Source organism: Perissodus microlepis, chromosome 23, assembly GCF_051167445.1.
Source record: "Perissodus microlepis isolate ML-2025 ecotype Zambia chromosome 23, ASM5116744v1, whole genome shotgun sequence".
NCBI lineage: Eukaryota > Metazoa > Chordata > Actinopteri > Cichliformes > Cichlidae > Perissodus > Perissodus microlepis.
The window spans coordinates 1,359,205-1,380,077 of record NC_140482.1 but is presented as its reverse complement, the minus strand read 5'-3'; the positions used below and the strand labels follow the sequence as shown (position 1 = coordinate 1,380,077).

Here is a 20,873-nt window from a genome sequence, read left to right as displayed (position 1 = left end):
GAAGTTAGCTCGCTAGTTTCCACCTAAACACGATCTTCACAAGGTTTACATTGCACCTCTTTGATTGTCTTAGTTTAAGAGTTCTGCTCCAGACCCTCGTCGTGTGTTTACTATCACCTTTACTATCAGGTCTGTGGGGAATTTTCGCAGGTATGCCGTGGGACCTCTGCTGACGTCAAGCATAGACAGACACGCACATGCATTTACCCATGGTGCAGGGTTCCCCCCTCATGCTGGTTGTGGTAAATCTGACTCAAGAGACCCAAACCACTGTAACTTGCTGTACAGTACAAGTGTGTATCCATGCAGTTTTCACTGACATCACCTTCCCAGGGGTCCATCACACACTTGCATCCTCAGCATTGCGACTTGTGTTGTCACTGCTTCTCCTCTCGGTCCTATCTAAAGTGCTGAAAAAAATACATCCCCAGACACGTAGCCTCATACTTTCTAGGTAATTGTTGTCGTGACCAAAAACTAATTTTGCAAGTTTATTAAGGCAGGCTTTAATAAAAAACTCTGACTGCTGACAGTCTTGTAGTTTGCCTTATCGCACATGGCAGGGCCAGAAAGGTGATTTATTACCTTTCGTTTTTACTTAAAAATTAAAGCCCCCCCCCCCCCCCCCTTTATTTTGACAGGTTGCTGCTCTGAGAACCATTTTTTGGAGTCTTTACCCTTGCCTTGACAACCACCACAGTACAGGCATGCACACAGATCTCTGGATGGCTATACGTCTATATTATAGATTTGCTTTTTATTACACCTACCAGATACTATTATTGGGGAAGTGGCAGCATAGAGATTTAAGGAATGGGGTTGGGACTGGAAGATCGGTGGCTTGTCCCAACTAGTAAATGGAAAAAGTGAATGAGAAACCTTTTTTCCTTCATCCTATTGCAAGAGAAACTGAGGAAAGTGAAGCACACATAAGTATGACAGTGTGTTTCCTCACTGGTCCATCAGAGCTGCTACAGTAACGCTGTAGTTTCCCTGTAGTTGGCTGCTGAGATGCACTGAAATAGAGGAAGCTCATATCAGGAGTTTCAAGTAAAGTGAAAGCCACTTGCAGCAGCTGACCAAAGTTTAAAGGTGTTTCATGCATTAAATGCATTTTTTTCTTCTAACTCTATTTCACCCTTCTGCTTTCACTGACCTCTGTCCAGCCTCTTTCTCCAAATGCATGCAGTCTCTGCTCAAATCCAGAGGTGAAAGGGTTAAAAGCTTTCACTGCAATGAAGAGGGCCCGGCTTATCCCTGAGTCTATTTTTAGAAACACACACACACACACAGAAGAGATGTGCACGTGCAAGCACGGCGAACAAACGATCATTATTTTTGGTCTCCCGTGTAGATTCTCCTCGCCGTGATTGAGCGCTTTGTTGCCGTGTGGCTAAAAATGGAGCACGGGGCGAGTGCATGCGTGACACGACCGCTGGCTCTTTTGTGCGGGTGGTCATTGTGCTAGGTGCATGAGCCTCATCGAGGGTAATTTCGAGCCTTATTGTCACGTTTGCCTGGCCGTCCACTTGTGCTGACATGTTGTTTTCTGCCCCTCCGAAACCCAATTACAAAATTGTGGCAGATTGCAAAATGCACTTCAGCAGCGTGTTCCCACAAATGCCGCACCCTCTCTCTCTCTCCCTCGCTGAACCCGGTGAACACGGATGAGGCTGCTGCCAGCCAGACAGTTTGTCAGCGCTGTCCTCCCATGCGCCACCAACTTGGCTGAACATGAGGGTCCCATCCCAGGACAAACCCAGGGGGTTTCTTGTGCAGCGTCTGACTCGCCTGGATGCAAAAGGTTCACTGTGTCCTCACCAGCATCCTGCTGCTGCAGCCATGCTTGTCCTCCCTCCAAAAAAATAATAATAACACCTAAAACACGCTATTTATGCAGGATGATGTCTCAGTACATGAGAAAAGCTGCGGTTTTAATTGGTGGCAGGACAAAGACAGCGCAGAGCGAACATGAGCTAATGAGGGGACGCATCTTTTGTCCCCGCGTCTTTTGTCTAGTCCCAGCCGAGAAACGGGATACACTGTGTTCTGCCAACATGCTGTCAGCGGCAATTACGGTTTACACTGCTGCCTGGGAGCCCAATCCTTGTGCCTTTTGACATGGTGCTCCACAGTGCTTGACACAAAGCACAAATGTCTGGCCAGGGCATCAAGGAAATACTACGGTTACGCAAGAGGATCAACGCATCATCTTTGTCGGACCTCGAAGCACACGAGCGCTTAAAGAGTCGAGATGTGCGTGCATAGTAGGTGCGGAGCAACTGCGAGCTCTGATGCTGTGGGTGTTTGCTGTTGTAAGGCCCAGCGAGCAAAGCTTTACAGTTGCATCACAAATCTCCTAGCAACCATCATGGCTGCCCATTAAGTAGAGAATATTAAAGATGGATGCAAGATCGCTGTCAGTTGAAATAATTTGCACTTTTCAGGTTTTGTGGGTTAATTCGGGCTAATGTCTGCTTTTGTTGTCACCAAATAAACGAATAACAGCGCACGCTTTGGAAACTCTTTTTGCCTTCAACAGCCAGCAGGACGATGACGTGCTCGACAAACGCTGGAATCAAGTTACAGAGTTTTAACATATGTTCATAACTTATTGGGAAGCTCTCACTTTTCTGCAAGCTTTCTCGTTTTGTTTTGTTTTGGGGTTTTTTTGTCTCCATAAATGTAAAGTTGAACCATACAGCTCCATACAACCATACAGCTGCTCTCAAATGATATCAAAAAAGCTTATCACTGGCATCAGGAGAATCCCAGTTGATAGGGATTTGTACCAAAGAGGATTAGGGCCACTGAACAAAAGCCTGTGCTTGAGATTTTTTTTGTGTGTTTTGTTTCTCACAATTCTGAGAGTAAAGTCAAAATTCTTACCTCAGAATTCTTTGGGGTTTTTTTTCCCCAGAAAGTCAGAATTCTGAGAATAATGTCGGAGAAAAGGTTATTCTCAGAAAAAGTCAGAATTCAGAAAAAAAAGTCTGACTTATGACTTTTTTCTGAAAATGTCAGAATTCTGAATTTCTGAGAAAAACCTAAGAATTCAAAAACAGAAAAATACGAAGTTTTACTTCTATTTAAAATGTCTTTCTTTTTATTTTGGGGGAATGTACACCCCATTTTTTAAGATGCTCTAATTGTCTTCCATATTTTCATAAAGCAGCGTTGACTGGATTTTTCGCTGAAGTTGATTTTTAAGTCGATTGCAGCTCTGTTTGTGTCGCTTTGCCTCACTGCACAGTAGATTTAGTATGTATGTTGGGGTGAATTGAGCCATGCTGTTGTAAAACATGTTGCTGAAGTGATGAGGCCTTTCTGTTTTAAAATACCCCAAAACTTGTATTTATATCATTCAGCATTAATGGTGCCTTCACAGATGTGAAAGTTGCACGTGCATTACTGAACCCCTGAATGCTGAAAAGGCTGCAGATTCAAACATCGTAAAATTCAGTAAGTACAGCAAGCAGCAATCCGGCAGCTGTCTTGGTTCCAACCAGGTTGTGTTATGAATGTACATTTGGCACTCTCGTATTTGAGATCATAGTCGAAGGAAGTGGCAAATATCATTATTATGCGCCACAGTCGGAACGGAGTGTGAAAGGGCCAATTTATGGGACCGTTCTTGTACAGTTGTGTGCAGTGGCAAGAGGCCCGTTGCCACAACCCTCTATTGAATGTTGTGGCATTGTTTGCTTTTGGTGCACAGTGAATTCAGGCCTGCACAAACTGAACTTGACTTCTTCAAGTATTCAAGATTTTGACTACTGTGGAAGTCAAATTGGCCTAGGCTATTTGCTATGATGCAAGCAAACCAGTTGGTCTTCACCGTGTGGCTTTGGTGGTTTTCTCTAAATCAGGCGCGTTCTCTTAAATGTGCGGCTTTTTTGAACAGGAGTTGCATATTATCTCACACGTAAGTAAGTCACACGTAAACCCTTATGGTCTCTGGCAGTTACACAGCAAAACAGCGTTTTGGACACGCGTCTGCAGCGTAATGACCAATTTCAGATTTTTCTGTTAAATGTAAGATGTGTGACCGCCTTGTTTTTCCGAGTCTTCCAGCTTGAAACGAAAGGTCAGATGGTTGTTTTCTGACCGTCCGCAGGACGCAAACTTGGCCGAGGCTCACGCAGGGGTCACTCATTCTCTTTTTATCGGGGTCCCTGACGTCAGCCGGTGCCCTTGGGAAGCGAATCTGCGACCCAGAGGAAAAAGCCTCTTCAAGGAGAGGCGTGTTTGATTAATCGTATTGTTCCTGTCGGGTTCACCTTGCTCGCTGCAGTCACCCTGGACAGAGCAGCCAGAACGGAAGTGCGCTGAATGTAATGAGGGCCAGAGCATCCTTCCTCTCTTTCTCAGTCACTGTCTCGCTTTGTAAATGCCACAGCGGCACAGACAAACGTCTCATTCTCTTTTCTCCCGCATAACAAAGGCCTCTGTCAACATACAGTATGCTCTCGTTGCCAGGACCGGGTCAAGTTTGCCTCTTGTCTCTCCTGGGAGATGCGGCGGACGGAGCCCCTTCACCATTTTGCTAAGCTCGTTAGTCCTGCACCCCCCCCCACCCGTTTATATTCCCTATCACAACATATTTTTGATGTAGCTACGCTAACTTGAGTCGACTAACTCTCTGCCTGAGGGTAGAAGAAGCTATTTATGGCTCCCTGTCTCCCGATTCTTACCCAGTGGAACTGAAAAGATGGAAGGATGGAGAGGAATGGAGAAAGGAAGATATGAAGGAGCTACATTGAGGTGTTGGGGGGGCTCTGCTGTGTAACTAGGCTACATTTAAGATTGATGGATCCTGTCGCCAAGGTATAGGGCACTACTTTGGCGGGTTATCGCTTCATTACGTTGCTCTCCGACTGCTGTGTGTCCCACTCTCCCTCTTCAGTGCTCCAGCACACACCTATGCTCCCTCCTCCCCACGTGAGTGTCGGGTATCAACCCTGCGGTTTGGGGCTGAAAGCTTATACGCTTTGTCTAACTAACCACAGACAACGACACGCGCACCCCTCCACCAATTCCCCACACTTAAAAGTCGGAGATGTAAAGCTCCCACCAGCAATTTGTGCAAAAGCAGGGCGTAGAATTACTCCAAGCCACAGGTGTCATGCACAGGCAGATGCACCTCATTTCCATTGCAAAATGCAGCAGCGTGTTTCATTTGAATAGGAACGTCAGGGGATATCGGCTCTCACCGATGCGGACGGGTTTGTTTTTGGAGAGGAGGCTTTGACCACCTTGTAATATTTCCTCGCTCTTTACATAAAGTCTGCAGGAGTTTGAATTTGAATGTCACCCGTTTTCAAACCTGTGTGTGTGTAGATCTGTTTCAACAGGGCCAAATGTGACACTCAAGCCCACGCCCAAGCCCTCACTTGTTGGGGGGACAGGGTGGTTGAAGGTGGAGGGTTCGGGGGTACTGGTGCATCAATTCGCGCAAGGTGGCGCGAGACGAATGCATGTACATAATCAGCGCAAAACGCATCCCTGCAGCTTCAAGGCTAATTAAGAGCGTGCGTCTGTGTGTATGTGCCCGTCTGGTCCAGAGAGAATTCCAGAAATAGATCACGCACAGCGAGGCGCTCGCCCGTTTCCCTCTCCTTTTTTTCTCTTTTTGATGCCTCCGGAGGGATTTTACATGGATTTTCATCTCGTGTCCAAAAGGAATAATTGCATATTTGTGCCCCTCAGATGTTTTTGAGCCTTGTGCTCAGGATTTTTAGATGTAAATGTAATTATATGCAGATGGCTCAGGTGCTCGTGTTTACTATGAATACACACACATATAGAGGATGGATGCAGCAGCAGTAGTCGCAGGTTTGTGTGCGGTTGCAATGCATGCACTATTTCAATGTCAGTGTTTTTTTTCTCGTTTCGCCGTTTCGTTGCTTTTTCCTCCATCTTTCCATCGCCTCATCATCCCTGCTTCCCTCTACCTCTCTCCCCTCTTACCCCCTCCATCCCCTGATGCATCCTCCTCCTCCACCACTACCCTTCTCCGTGGCTTTGCTTTTTATAGCCATGTCTTCCCAGGGCTCGGCAGCTACAAAAGCCTTTTCATGTTGCCACTATAATTACAGCCTACACACACACACACACAGACATGCGCACACATGCACATTAGAGGAGTGTCTTTGTGTCTGTATGCATGTGCGTTGTGTGTGTGTGCCTGTGTGTGCTCCTGCATGTGCCGTTACACACAAAAGGGTGAGCTATTTTTACCTCTCTCCCTCCCTCTCCTCCTCTCCATCGCTCCCCCCACCTCCCCACCACCGCCACCACCATCCCCCTCATCCCTCTCTGCCGCCGCTGCTTGCTGCCAGCCACATTTGCTATGCTGAGCACAGGCAGCATCAGTCGAGCCCCAACTCCTCTCCTCTCGCACGCCGAACTCGCGCGCCCCTCGGCGTCCCCTCAGAGCTTTTCCGAGCACCCCCGCGGTCGCGAAGACCCTCCGCGCATTCACCACTCGCTTTCTCTCTCCGGCCAATGGAACGCGCTCAGGTGTCGGTACCGTTGCCGCTGCACGCGCCGGCCGCAGCGCAGATGACCTGAAGCCCGCTTGTTTGCACTGTGGCTCTTTTTTTTTTTTTCTTTTAAAAAACTGCCCGATTAGGTTTGTCGCTGGAAGCTTGTCTCAATGTTGCGGACCATATTTGAAGCGGAGTGTTCTCTCTCTCCCACAGAGGGAATCCTGGGAAAGGAGCAGCCGCTCGAGGTCCTGAAGACATCGGCGCTCAACCACATCCCAACAGGTTGGACACTCTGGATGTTTGTTTGGGTGCACGTGTATGTGTGTGTGAGCTTCTATAAACCAGAGCCTGTGTGTGTGTGTGTCCTGTGTGACTTTGCATGCGTATTTGTTTCTCCTGGGATGTCATAAATTGTTGTGCCGTTTGTGAAGTGTCATCACGTCAGATGTCTCTGCACTTTGTCCGACTGAAGGTTGATGGCGTTTGACGGGGGGACGACGCCGTACTTCTGTGTTTTATTTACGCTGGTGTCTCAGCGTGCCGTTTGTTTTTCCTTTTTCTTGGTTTTTTTTGCTGAATGACAATCCAGCAGTCTGTTTGCGAGCTCACGTGAAACTACACCAAAACAAACTATTCCACAGTTTCATCTCCCCCAAACAAATCACACCACTTCCTGTGAACCCCCCCACCCCCGAGTATGCTCCAATCGCCAAGTGTTTATTAGCAGCATACAAGCGTGGAGAGTTCATAGCAGTGAGAGGACAGAGGAGAGATGGAGCAGCGCAGAGGGAGGCCAGAGTACAGAAGTGAAAGGGGCACAGATGGAGAGATGAGGTAATCTGAAGGAGAAATGAGTCTGAGGTAATATATGCATAATGCATTATCTAATTCAGTAATGAGGGCGCTTCTAATGCTTCTAACACAGAGAACAATTTGGATTGTCGTGGTTGAAAAATAGTTACAAAAGAAAACAAAAATGGCAAAAGGCTGATTCATAAATTTCCTCCCCGTGCGGCTCTTTCCACGGCTCTCCCAGAGCAGCGATGAAGAAGTGCTGTAAGCTCGAACAGCCTGTTGCTTCAGGGGAACAAACAGCAAAGTTTCATCTTTGGTTCGACCCTAAGCGTCTTGGTCTTTCACGGGCTTCACGCGCTCTCTCTGTTGGGGTTGTTTTCTGTGCGCCTTCCGGCTGCGCTGATAAAATATTGAAATCTGCCGGAGTGACTTCATCAGATATTCTCCAAATCTGTTGTCTTGGATACAGAGCGGCTCGGGGCCCTCCGCTTTGGTGTGACCCCGGACCGTTTGGTTCTTTCTCCTGAGAAGCGAGAGCTGCGGGAAATCTTAACATCTACATCGCTGCATCATTAAAGCCCTGGCGGCTTTTGTCATGTGATCCTAATGTAAGCAGATGCTGGTGGTTGCATCTTAGCACACAGTGCAAAGCTCTGGTCGGTGCACCTGCACGCAGCTACGCAGGTCCATTTTTTCACCAGCGTTGCGTTTGTTTTTTTTTTTTTTAACCGAATAAATTGTGTTTCCTGCAAATCTGCAGAAGCTCAAAGTAGAGATGTCGTAATTTAGCCGCAGACTCTGGTGCCAGCTTCTTGTTTGTTAGGATGCTGACATATCTTATGTAATGCTAAACCGACTGCTTGGAGGTTTTCAAGTGCTAGTTAGACATATCAGGCACGTTTGAAAAGTGGAATTGAAAAAAAAAAGTGGCACTGCTTTCAGACATTCTCTAGTCCAAGGAATAAATTGAAAAGAAGAAAAAAATAGTCGGCAGATCATTCAATCAAAAAATGACATCGTTGCACGGCGTTAGCTTGGGCAGGCCTCAAAGTCGAGCTCATCCAGAGTCACGTCAGACCAGCTGGTGGTGTGCTGTGCTCTGTTTGGTCAATTTCATGTGAGGTTGACTTTTTCAGTATCTTTACGCTGCCCTTAGCTGCTGGGATCTACAAGCTGCTTTGCAACCCACCTCGCCCCTTGTGTTGGACCCCACCTCCTCCTTTCACGACCTTTTTTTTTTTTTTTTTTTTTTTTTTTTTTTTTGCTACTGATTTGTGTTTAATGGTTCTGCTGCTCTCAACCTCTGGGTTTCCATGTCTGCAGATTGAGGAGGAGTTGCTAAAAATAATATTCAATTTTTTTTTTATAAATAAATAAAGAAATAAAGTAATGCAAATGGCCGACTTCCTGTTTTGCTGCTTTGCTGTCACTTTAAATTGAATGTAGCATTAGAAGTATGAGAGAACAAATGTTTTCTTGATCTGAAATATGAACAAATCAGCTGATGATATAAAGAATCATCAGCTGATGCCCTAAACAAGGAAAACTGACAAATTTGACAACCCCTCCCCCTCCTCCCCCTGCGGAAGTAGATGTAGTTCAAAGAGCGCTCACCTCTCACTGATAGTGCACACCTACTCTACTGAACGCATCTTTGCGTTAAAGCCCTCACCATCCTCTATTTGTGCGTCATCCCAGATAGCGAGGTCTGACACGCTTAATTTAAAGCCTGGTCGCAAAGGACTTCTGCACGTACCGCACCTCGGCTTCACACGTCGCCCCGCTCTAGATCTCACATGTTGTGTCTCTGCCGTCTCCTTCCTGTTAGCCCGCGGTGCCGCAGACCGCTCTGTGATGTCATTGAGACGGCGTCAAGTCGGGGCTTGCATTCAGAAGAACAGGACTTGCTGCACCTCGACACGTTCCCCAACGCCACGCCTTACCTGTTCCCTTTCCCTACTTTGCCCGAGGTCTGTTTGTTTTTTCACTTTTTTCTTTTTTTGGAGGTCGCCGGGCCGTTTCAGAGCCAGTCTTGCCCTGATAGCTCTCAGTGAGAGAAAAACTAAAAGAGATGTTCACGCAGCCCGCTCTCAGAGGCCGATAAAGCGACCGCAGCTATTTTCCATCATCAACAGATGTGCTACTTGTTGCCTCTCGTCGCACCCTGCTGCTAAACTCACTGTGAAACCTGTTCTTTGTCTCTTTGCACAGCGCCAGAAAATAAAAAAGAGAGAGACCTCAGTCACATTTTGCTTCTCTAAACAGCTCCGCTCGGCTCTCAGTATGACATCTATTAAGCCTAATGAGTGTGGAGCTCAGCGAGTCAGACCGTGGGATATACGCTGTGCTATCCGAGTCTCAAATCAGAGACGCCAGCCCTCTGCATTGTCTGGTATAAATAGATCCGCAATTGGAGCCAGAAGAGTTGTGGAGTGCGCCCGAGGGGTTGTAAACAGATTGTGATTTGTTGCGGAGAGATGGAGGGAAGAAAGGTGGAGAGGAGGGAGGGAGGGAGCCGCCGAGCGGGTAAGGACATAAAATAGGGCTGCAGGATAGGGGACATAGGGATGGAGGGTAGAGGAACAGCTGACGGGGAAGGTGGCAAAGGGGGACAAGTTGTTAGATGAAAGAGGGAAAAATGTTTAGGCTATGTGCTGTCAGAGAGGTTGTCGTTGATGCTCAGAGATCTTCTGTGGTAAACTTCAAGGAAGAAAAAGAGAACAGATTTGAGGCTTCAGCCGTCTTTGTCTTTCCTCTCTGAAGCCTGAGCTGATCCAAGAGGAAACAAACTGGAACTGAGCTGGAGTCCTCGCTCCTGTCAAGTCTGATTCAGGTACAGCTGCGCAAGAAGCCTGGAAGTCCCTGCGGTCGCGTTGTTAGTGTTTTGGTGGAAGTGCCGTCATATTATCTATCTGGCCAACATCAGTAAACTGAGGTACGTGTTTGACGTCAGTGCTTGTACACGGAGACGTGCCGATACGAGAGTTTATCTTTTTCTTTTTTTAAGAAGCAGGTCGGTCTCCAAGGATTTTCACTGACTGTGAATGTTTTTGCTTTGTTTTTGTTTTTTTGAAGTATGCCCCTCCTGTGCTCGCGCTTAGTTAAGCTCACGTCACGTGTGTTTGACATGTAAAGGCGAGGCTGCCTTGATGTTCATTCAAGCGAAATAAGATTGTGAATAAACATCTACTGTATGCAGTTTATTGACCTTGCTTTATTATCATTCACATAATAAAGCATCCACAGTAAAGACAGCGTGAGCGAGCAGACTCAGCCTGAAGAGAAATCTTTATTTATGCCCAGTGGTGGTGTGAAGATTCTCCAAATGCACAGTTTGTGTCATACATTCATGTTTTTCCATGAAAAGGAGCTTAAAAAAAAGAACTCATTTTTTTAATGTTTCCACTTCACACTTTACCTGAAAAAGCTTTAAACAGTAACCTTGAGAGCTGTATTGATTTATTGAATTGATTTGGATAATCACAATAAGCACAAACACATATATTCACACAAACATAAGCATTTGTCATTTTTACCTCCAAAAAGTGGTCGGTTGCTCACTTGGCCTGTGTGAGACCTGTAGTACGGATCATCTGGCAAGTTGCTGGGAAAATTTGTATTTCCTGATCAGTTACAAAAAGTTGCTGATTAATGCTGTAAAATGACTACTAGAGCCCCAGTGCCGCAGGCTTAGAAACTAGTAGTTTACCACCCAGTAACCACCGATTTCTATGGAAAACTGTATATTCAGTGACTGGTTGGCAACTGGTTGCTGGAGGTTGCAGTCACTAGAGTGAGGTCAGTCACTGTGCTTTGCATGCAAGGCACACACTTGTCTGGAAACTACCGGTGACGAGGGTAATCTGTTAGCACCTAAAACAAAAAAGAACAGTTTCACTGTAGCAACCTGTCATAGATTACTCAGTTTTCCCTCATGAGGTCCCCGGCTGGTGTCAGCATTTGATTTCACAGCAACTTCCAGAAATCTCCAGCAACCGGTCTCTGGGCCTGTGTGATTGGGGCCTAACATGTCAGTAGTTTCCCTCCCAGTTAGCCTGTTTACATTTACGCACTGAGCTGCTGCACTTAACTTTTACCAAGTTTGTGCGTCCCGAAGACGTTTTTGTTATAACGCAATGAAACCTCTGCAGCCAGAGCAGCAGGATGACATGTGTGAAAATATTATTGTATCATTTAAACGTTTAACCTACCTCTAAAAATACTTTAAATACTTTTTACAAGCATATATTTTATAGTTTACGGTCATTAAATGTCATAAGATGGACTTTTTCTTGTTGACTTTGTCAACCCGTTTGCCTAATAAAAAGTAGCTGTTGTTACTGTTCAGAGCTCAGAGTTCAGCTAAACGTTCAGGCTGTAAATGTAAAACTCGCCTGTAGTACAGGAAGCTGTAAATACCAAATTCACATATCTTCTATTGACAGTTATTTTTAGTTTAGTAGAACAGTTTGCATGAAGGACAAACACTGTGCTCGCTGAGAGCCAGGTAGTCATCAGAGCGATGTTGCAGTAGAGAGCTCACGTGCACCTCCAGCTGTTCTTCTGAACAGAATTTCAAAATAAAATGAAGATGCTGGGATTTAAAAAAAAAAAAAAAAAAAAAGCCACTTTAGATTCATCTGAGTTGGTCGAGATATAATTGATTGAAGTGTTTAACATTAATCCCAAATTTAACTACGATCCTGCAGCATTAATACATCTGGGATCCTCACTCTGTTCACCTGAAACCATTTTGCGGTTTTATTTGTTTGGGAAATGTAGGCAAATTCCAGGCTGGGAATACGAGCTCACAGCATTAAAACCGCAAGGGGGGGGGGGGGTATAGTTATTACAAGTAAAAGGGGGAGGGAGGGGGCGGATGAGGAAAAAAAGGCATGCGAGCCGGTTCAGATGGGACGGCCCGCCGAGTGAGCGCGAGAGGGGGAAGAGACATCAGTGTCTACAAACTAGCATGGAGGGTTTTCCTTGGCCTTAGAAGTAAAGAGAGCAGAGAGGGTATGGGAGGAGAGAGAGAGAGCGAGCTGTGAGTGTGTGAGAGAGAGTGTGTGTGTGTGTGTGTGTGTAACGCTGGTTCCTGGAAAAGCGGAGGGCTGCAGAATAAACAGGCTGCATGCCTGAGACTGCCCTGTGATGTCACCACTGGGCAAACGAGGGACGAGGGGAGGAGAGAGAAAGGAGCAGAGAGAGAGAGAGAGAGACGCCCATCAGGTTAAAACAGGAGGTGGGGGGCGAATGCTGAGCCAAAAGTGACAGAGGCTGAGCTGGAAAAGACAAGTCAGATGTGCAGGACGTACCGTCCTTCCTTGTAACGGCCCTAAAGGAAGAAGGAGGAAGAGGGGAGGAGGAAAAACAAGGAGGAGAGGACGAAGAGGAGGAGAAGAGGAGGAGAGCACTGATGGGTGCGTTTAACGGCCGCTCTGATTCACGCCTTTCTCTCGTCTTTTCTGCATCATCTTCTCCTTTTGTGCGGCTCGCAATTAGCGCCGGTGCCTGAGATGTGAGGTGTGTTTGTGCGTGACCATCAGCGAGAGAGAGTGTGTGTGAGGCTTGTGTGTGTTTTCTTGTGGCAGAAGAACACAATGTTCGGGGAGAGAGTGTGTTTATGAGTTATGGATTTGCATTAGGCACGATTGGAGCCGCGGCACTTTGATAAGTGTCGTTTTCAGCCGTAAACACATCTCCGGTGTGCTTTCTCCACTCCTCTCTCTTAGCACTTGCTTTAGCTAATATTAGATGAGAAAAAAAATGAATGAAAAACGAAGAAATAGGCCTTATTCCAACCAGGATGTCAGATTGCAGGCCTGAAAGCGCAGCATGGAGTCCTTTTTAACCTTCAGCTAGCAGAGGACTGTGAAGTAGCTCGTTCAGACGCGGGAAAAATGATGACTGAAGAGCAAGAAAAGCAACTTTTCAAAGGAGAAGAGGCCAATGCTCTCAAACAGTCTGTGGCAGCCTGCTGAAAGAATTATGCCGATAAGCTTTTGATAAAACTTTAGTTCTGTACAGGTTGAACTCACGCCTCAGTTCTTCGAAGGGTGTGATAAGATCGTGAATCTTTTCAGGACCTTTGGAGATCCAGAGTTTAAATACAGCATGTGCATTTAACTGCTTGGTCCTATACTGTTGGACTGTTCTGTGGAGCAGTTTGTCTCTTTTAAATAGTTGTGAGTGATTTTTACAGCTCCTGCAATGTGTCACATAGAAGTTTGATGTTATTCATTACATGAACAGGTAGAGACGTTCATCTATCCATCAGCTGCTTTAAGGCCTTTAGACACGTAACATTTGATTATTTTGCGTGTAAAAAAGTTTTTTTGGACTCACTAATGCAGAGGTTCACAACCACGAATTTGATACGTTTAGTTTTTCGGATCAAGCTTGATTTTTTTCAGATTTTCTGATCCAAATGAACAGATTCGACCAATAAGACCACTGCATTTGGCAACAAGCGTGTTTGTAGCTCATAAGTGCTCCGGTACTGAAAATAAAATCATATGGAAAAAGTAAAATAATACTATTTTACCTCAGGCACACAGCTAGACACTCGTCAGATGTGCTCACTGTGCCCTACCTGACGCCCTTTATGATACAGCTTCAACCCCTGGGTCAAGTTCTCTCTGCTTCTGCTTTTGGATGAACGCAGAATCGCTGGTTCTTCGTTTTTATGTTAAGAAACATCAGGAGCAGCTCGGCGTCGCTTTTCAGGCTGAATTATTCGTAAAAACGCAACTTTTTCAGCATATAAACACAACAGGTTTGCATCTGAAAACGTCTGTATTTCGTGTAGTTTGTAAATCTCATGAAATCTTCCATCAAGCCTTCACAATTACGGCTGACAGCGGTATGTGAGTTTCACTATAACCTCAGGAGCCGGTTCCTTCTTTAAAAAGCAAAACCCAAAGTTTTCCATGCGTTTCATTTATCTTTAGATCGGACTCCTTCTCCGTCTTTCCTCTGCACAGTGATTCACGGCTGTGGGAGTTTGTCTGTCTTAAACGAGCTCACCTCGCTCCTTCCCTCCTCGCCTGCTGGTCGGTTTCCAGATTGTAACCATCGTCGCTTCTAAAATGAGCAAAGGGCCAGAGAGGAGCCAAAACTCAGGGCGTTGCTCCATTTTTAATTAAATATTGGGTACCTTGTTAAGCAGATTCACAAATGGAAAAGGAAATGAAAGAACAAAAAAAAATCCAACCATGTAGGTTCTTTTCTTGGAAGGAAAGCAATAGCCGGCTAAAAGAAGGGATCTCATGACTGGGAAATGTCAAACCTCATGTCCTGCAGGGGTGAGACAAATCAACCAGCGCGGACTACTGACTTATACGTTGTGTTGTTGTTTTTTTAAAATCCCCCACATGACGACAAGTCCTTAAGGAGCCGCTGGGTGTTGCTGCCCTGTTCTCCTATGGCATGGATGGCAGCAACCATGTGGATGTGTTTCACCCCGGCACACGGAAAACGCCGGCAAGAAGGCGGCAAGCCGAGTCGTTTGAGATGTGCAGTTACACTGGAGGACGTTCAGAAGTTTTTTCTCTGGTCTGTCTGCAATCCATCGCAAGGATCTTCCATAAGAGGCTTTTTACACGTCTCTGTGATGATGCAGCGAGAGTGCGTCTGTGCTGGAGCCTGGAACAAACTGGAAATGTATCAGAGATTTGTCTGAGGAAAACAAAAAAGATGTGATCAGTTTGTGGCTATTTGAAATCCTCAAAAAAAAAAAGAGTGTAAATGTGCCGCTCTGTGTGTTTTATACAAGCAGACCTGGCTCTGAACCCTCCTATTAAGTGTGCTGCTGATGGCGTGTTTGCCTCTTTATTAACACAAAGTTCCCTTCAAGTATCTCTGGCTCTCGCTGCGCTCTCTGCAAACATGTAGGTAAATAATCAGCCAATCGACTCCTATTTATTCAGATTAAATAGGGAGGAAGCTGCCTGATTGGAGGGCTTCCTGGGCAGTGATTTGTGCGCAGCCGAGCTCCAGGTCAATGCGATCTTTGTGGGAGGACGCCGGGCTTCTGCAATTACACACGAAACCGGATTGTTTGGCTTTTTTTGTATATACAAAAGAGACGAGGGGACAAAAGGGCGCTATTTTTATGAAAGCTTTATTTAACACTTTCTCTCAGGGATCAGAGGTCAGGGATGACTGTTGGAAAACATTCCTGGAAGTGGTATAAGCAGGAAAAAGCAACATATATGTGGCTATTAAGGTGATTTATTATCAGGGGAAATCCTTCGACCTTACATTGCATGTTCACTTGAGGCCGGATTTTGAAATAAAGGCGAGCAGATACGCAGGTATGCTTCCGTCCTAAAACTGCACAGCTGCTGGGGAGCATGAGCGGCCTTGTTAATTAAAACCGCAGAGCTTCGAGTCACTTTTCAGGTGCTTTTCAGGCAGGTAGAAACACAGAACAACAGTTAGTAGAGCTTTGATTTAATCCCATTCATCCACGCAACCTTGCAGCTTTAGTAAGTGCTCGAGAACAGGATCGATGTGACGCATGTGAACATGTTACAGAGAGCCGTTGGGATCCACTCTCCTTTTTCCTATTTTCTGCTGCCTGCGCGTCAATAGACTTTTATTAATTGCTTTCACTTGATAGTGGGCCCAATCTGTACGTTTCTAAGCTTTATTTTGCTACTTTTGATGCTGCTAAAAATACACGAGGAGCTGATGCTCGCTGAGTGTCTGGAGAGGCTTTCAGTTAGAAAATGCGTCCTTGAATGTTTTAATAATCTGTGGTGAGATGATGGTGATGATAATGTTCGCAGCTTGCTTTGCTGTGAGGTGTCACCACCTGTCAGGAGCAAACTAAAAAAGCAGATGCCTTTCTTCTTCTCTCCCGTCATCTTCCCTTGCAGTCGACATCAACTCTGCGCTGCCCCTTCGTCTCCCTCCGGCCGCCATCCCCATGGATCTGCGCGTGGACCATCACCAGCAGCAGCAGCAGGTGTCCTCGCTCTCCCCGCCCGCCCAGCAGTCGCCCGGCCAGCCCGGCGGTGGCAGCGTGGTGGCGGCATCGGTGCACGAGCAGCAGCTGCAGGCTGAGCTGCTGGCCCTGAAACAGAAGCAGCAGATCCAGCGGCAGATCCTCATCGCAGAGTTCCAGAGGCAGCACGAGCAGCTGTCCCGCCAGCATGAGGCCCAGCTGCAGGAGCACATTCAGGTACGGCCGCGATTGTGTTTGTCAATGAATGAAGTTCAAGTGCTGGAAAAAAAAAAGCAGGCATTCAAAACAAATCTGAAAAATTTGGCCCACGTTTTCCAGAAATAGCACTAACAGTCCTTAAAGCTGCAGTTTCACAGCAGCCAAAAGAAAAGCAGTTAAAGCAGTTAAAGCTGTGACGGCCCGGCAGGATTATTTGGACGTGATTGCACAGTGTTTCCACCAATCACAGTTAGTTCACCTGTGAGTCCATCTGTGAACAAAGGAAGGGCTGCTAACAATGCTGGAAGAAAATGTTTTTCTAGACTTGACAAGAAACACGCTAAAATCCAGTAGGAGGCTTTCTGTGCCCGCCTGTTCAGAACATTTCAACTTAAAAGCAGCGCTTTCACCCCTTCCAACCCTGTTCTGATCCGGTTCGGAAATGATTTAAATCCACCCTCAGTAGTAGGCACGCTCCATGATTCAGGAGCTTGTAGACAAACCTTTTTTTTCTGTATGACTTTATCAGTCTGGGGGAATTTTTTCACAGTCTTCTTTAGTCTGTTTTAGTCTGCTTCCATTTACTGTGGGTTGCAGCCACTCGTTTATGCACAGCTCTTAATGTCTGACCGCAGTATTTCAGTTGGTTTGAGGTCTGGACTTTGACTTTTTCATTCTTTATTTTGCAGATTTGTTGTTGAAAAAAAGAGTTGAAAATTCAGTTCAATTCAACTTTATTTATACAGGGCCGAATCACAACAAGAGTCGCAAAAGCGCTTTAGATAGGCACAACTTTCTAGAAGCAAATAATACACACAGCCTTATTTGTGTTGCATCACCTTTATCAAGTACTCCCACTCGAACTAGTTCACTTCAGTTTTATTTATATAGCACCAAATCACATGAGTCGCCTCGAGGCACTTTATAATGTAAAGTAAAGACAGAGGAAAAACCCCAACAATCAGACGCTCCCCTATGAGCAACCACTTGGAGACAGTGGGGAGGAAAAGCTCCCTTTTAACAGGAAGAAACCTCAGGCAGAATCAGGCTCAGGGAGGTAGGCCACCGACTGCGACTAGTTGTGGTTGAGAGGAGGAAGACAGGATAACAGACATGCTGTGGAAAAGAGCCAGAGATTAATCATAACTAATGACCAAATACAGAGAGGAGTATAAGCACAGAAACACTCAGTGCATCATGGGAAGCGTCCAGCAGCTTAGATCAATTGTAGGATAACTAAGGGAGGATTCAGGGTCACCTGATCCAGCCCTAACTATATGATTTATCATATCTGCCTCCTGAATCCAAACTGGGAGCTGGTTCCACAGATGGACCTGAAAGCTGAAGGCTCTGCCTCCCATTCTACTTTTAAATATTCAACACTTGGCTTTAAAAGCAGCAGAGTATTGAAAACAGACAACAGCCTCTTCTGGTCCACATCTCAACAGATCAGCATTAGACCTGGTCGCGGTCTTTTCGGAGGACTGCACACAAGCACATTTACGTAGGTTGCAGACTCTGTGAAGGCTCAGTTTAGATTAATACCTACCCACTTTACCGTAAATTCACCGTAACATGGCTATTGGGTATCTGCTAATAGCTAAACGGCTAACATTAATGTGTTGACGTTTATTATAACTTTTAAATACGTCAGCGTGGTTGAAACAGGAGCTTTACTGACCTGTTGAAATTGAGCATCTGCTCTCTCTCCACGATCATTGTAAGTGCAGCTAATAAGCACTGAAGAGTGACGTAATTAAAACTGTTAATATTTTTTTGTTTTTTTAAATACACAGGTTGTAATATTGTTGGTATTGTCAGCGAGGAAGAAACGCTGAGTTGGACACTGATTTCACTTTAATTCTTCCATCAGTGTAAAAGCAAAGCAGCGGGCCTGTTACTCAAACCTATTGAAAACTTTCCTAAACAAAGCAAAGACAGACTTTGATGTAGTCTGCCGCGGGATTCTTCATTAGCAGACTAAAGTCAGCCTGTGAGAGCTTTAAATGCTGCGAGTGAAGAGGGAGCAGAGAACAAGGAGGCACTCTGCCTTCATTTATTTTAACTCCAGAGATGGAGAAGAGCAATATGAGCATGTGGTTGAAGTCGGAAAATGTGCGAAAGACTTTTTTTTTTTCCCTGGTGTTACATAAGTTATGCACAAGCCCTGTTGTAGCCTTACTATACTCCAGAAATATACTGTGTGCTCAGGGGCGAAGTGAAAAAGTGAAAAGTACGGTTTCGTGTGAACGGCCTGGGCTGGATGCTTGGGGAACATAAACAGAGCTGCACAGGAGTGTGCGCTGGAGCTTGGATCACATGTCACAGTGACCTGGAAATACAAAGTGAATCTAGATCATCACGCCCACACTCCGAAGCTTTAATATATCAGCCCCCCCACCCCCACCCCCGAGAGCGCCGGAGCGCTCCCGAGAGGCAGAAATGTCACATAAAGATATTCCAGTATTTGCTCTTTTTTAGAAGAATACTGCTGTAATATGAATTGTAATACACGCAGATACAGCTGAACTACTTATTATTTCAGGACTTAGAATAAATTGTCTAAAAATGGATTGTGGGGGCAGAAGATTAGATGGCGACGTGCAGGATTACATTAGTTTGAATGTCATGTGCAAGTCGATTCAAACTGCATCTCCTCACTCACTTTTTTGCTCTCTTGATCTCTTACTTGGTTCTCATCTTCCCTCTTTCCAAACCTTTTATTAATTTTCTTTTCTCTTGTTTCTTTCTAGCTTGTCTTGCCTTTGTCTTTTTGTGCTTCCTTCTTCCTTACTGGTTCTGCTTTTTTCCCCTTGTTCTTCCCGTCTCTAATTTTCTCTTTTCTTGTTCCTTCTCTCACTTCTTCCTTCTGTCTTCACATTTTAACCTTTTCCCTCATTTGTGTCATCTGCTCCTCCTACTTTCTTCTGTCTCTTACTTTTGGTGTACATTTTTCTTCATTTAATTGTTTTTGTTTTGTTTTTGTATTTCACTGTTTTTTTTCTCTTCCTCTAATTTCACTCTCATCTACTGTATCTTTTTCCTTTCTAGATGTTTAAAATGATCCATTCAGTCTTGTGAGAAAGTGTAATCATGGTCCTGTTGCACGACCCCATTTGGGTCCAACTTTATCTGTTGGACAGATGACCTCACTTTGACTCTAGTGCAGCGGTCTCCAACCTTTTTTGCGCCACGGACCGGTTTATGCCCGACAATATTTTCACGAACCGGCCTTTAAGGTGTCGCGGATAAATACAACAAAATAAAACGAGTACCGGTACCAAAAAAAAAAAGAACATTTATTCATAACACACGTGAAAAGACCCAGGAAAACGGAGTTAACGATCAAAACGATAACAAAATAACGCTGAAAACCGATAAAAACCCTGAAAACTACACATTTCACACCTGAGCCTCAACTCTCGCGGCCCGGTACCAAACGACTCACAGACCGGTACCGGTCCGAGGCCCGGGGGTTGGGACCGCTGCTCTAGTGTACTGTGGTATAGAGTGGATTTCATCATTGTATCAATGACTACAAGGTGCCGAGGCCAAATCGTGGCCCTTCACCACCATGCTTGACAGCTGGTGTGATGTATTTGGTTGTTGTGCGTCATGGTCAAACTTTGGTCTCATCCAAAGGACATTGTTTCAGAAGTCTTTTGTTTTGTTCAGATGCAGCTTTGCAAACAGAAATTGTGTTGTCCTGTTATTTTAAAGAAAAGAGATTTGCCCTTGTTACCCTCCAACCTGTTCAGTCTTTTTCCAGCTGCACTGTCATGAACTTTAACATTTACCATTTTAACTGCAGCCTGCAGAGTCTGAGATGTAGCTCTTGGGTTTTTTGCAGCGTCTCAGAGCATTGCACGCACTGACCTTGAGGTGAATTTGGGGTGAATTGTCCACTCCTGGGAAGACTGGCAACTGTCTTGAATGTTTTGTACTTGTGAATAATCTTTCCCAGTGCAGAATAATGGACTTCAGATTGTTTGGAAATAACCTTACAATGCTTCCCAGACTGATGGGCAGCACGAGTTGCCTTTGTTTTTTCCTCCTTGGCATCGTGTTAACACACAACTGAATGCTCCAGACCAGCAACCTTACAAAACTTCTGCTTTTACAGAGGTGCTCAGAATTACTGGTGATCAGCTAATCAAGTGCATATGATTAGCAGGACTTAGAAAGCTGGAAGGGTGTACCTCTGCATTTTGTTAAATAATCTGTCGTAGGTTGTTTTTACCTCATGTTAAGAGCTGCTAAGGACCAGATTACATTTTTACTATGTTCTGATATGTAAAACCTTCAGACTATAGGGAATTATGATGCATTTATTGTAAATTCCATACACAGGGCTGCACATAAGTGGTCCGCAGGTGCGCGTTCGCTGTCAAAATAAAAGACGCGCATCAGATAAGAAG

The 20,873-nt window shown here is 45.4% G+C and overlaps 1 protein-coding gene across 6 annotated transcripts in view; it reads left to right on the top strand.

Annotated features, from left to right (window-relative positions):
- LOC146360641 (histone deacetylase 4-like) overlaps positions 1–20,873 on the top strand; it is an 80,837-nt gene that overhangs the window by 18,924 nt on the left and 41,040 nt on the right. For 2 of the 6 annotated variants that reach the window (XM_084921228.1, XM_084921230.1), the window contains exons 3-4: positions 6,705–6,773; positions 16,169–16,473. In XM_084921228.1, coding sequence (XP_084777354.1) covers positions 6,705–6,773; positions 16,169–16,473 — 374 coding nt within the window. Of the gene's footprint in view, positions 1–5,552; positions 5,836–6,173; positions 6,226–6,355; positions 6,774–12,248; positions 12,707–16,168; positions 16,474–20,873 lie in introns of those variants that run through there. The other 4 variants (XM_084921227.1, XM_084921225.1, XM_084921226.1 and 1 more) reach the window with 4 other exon arrangements.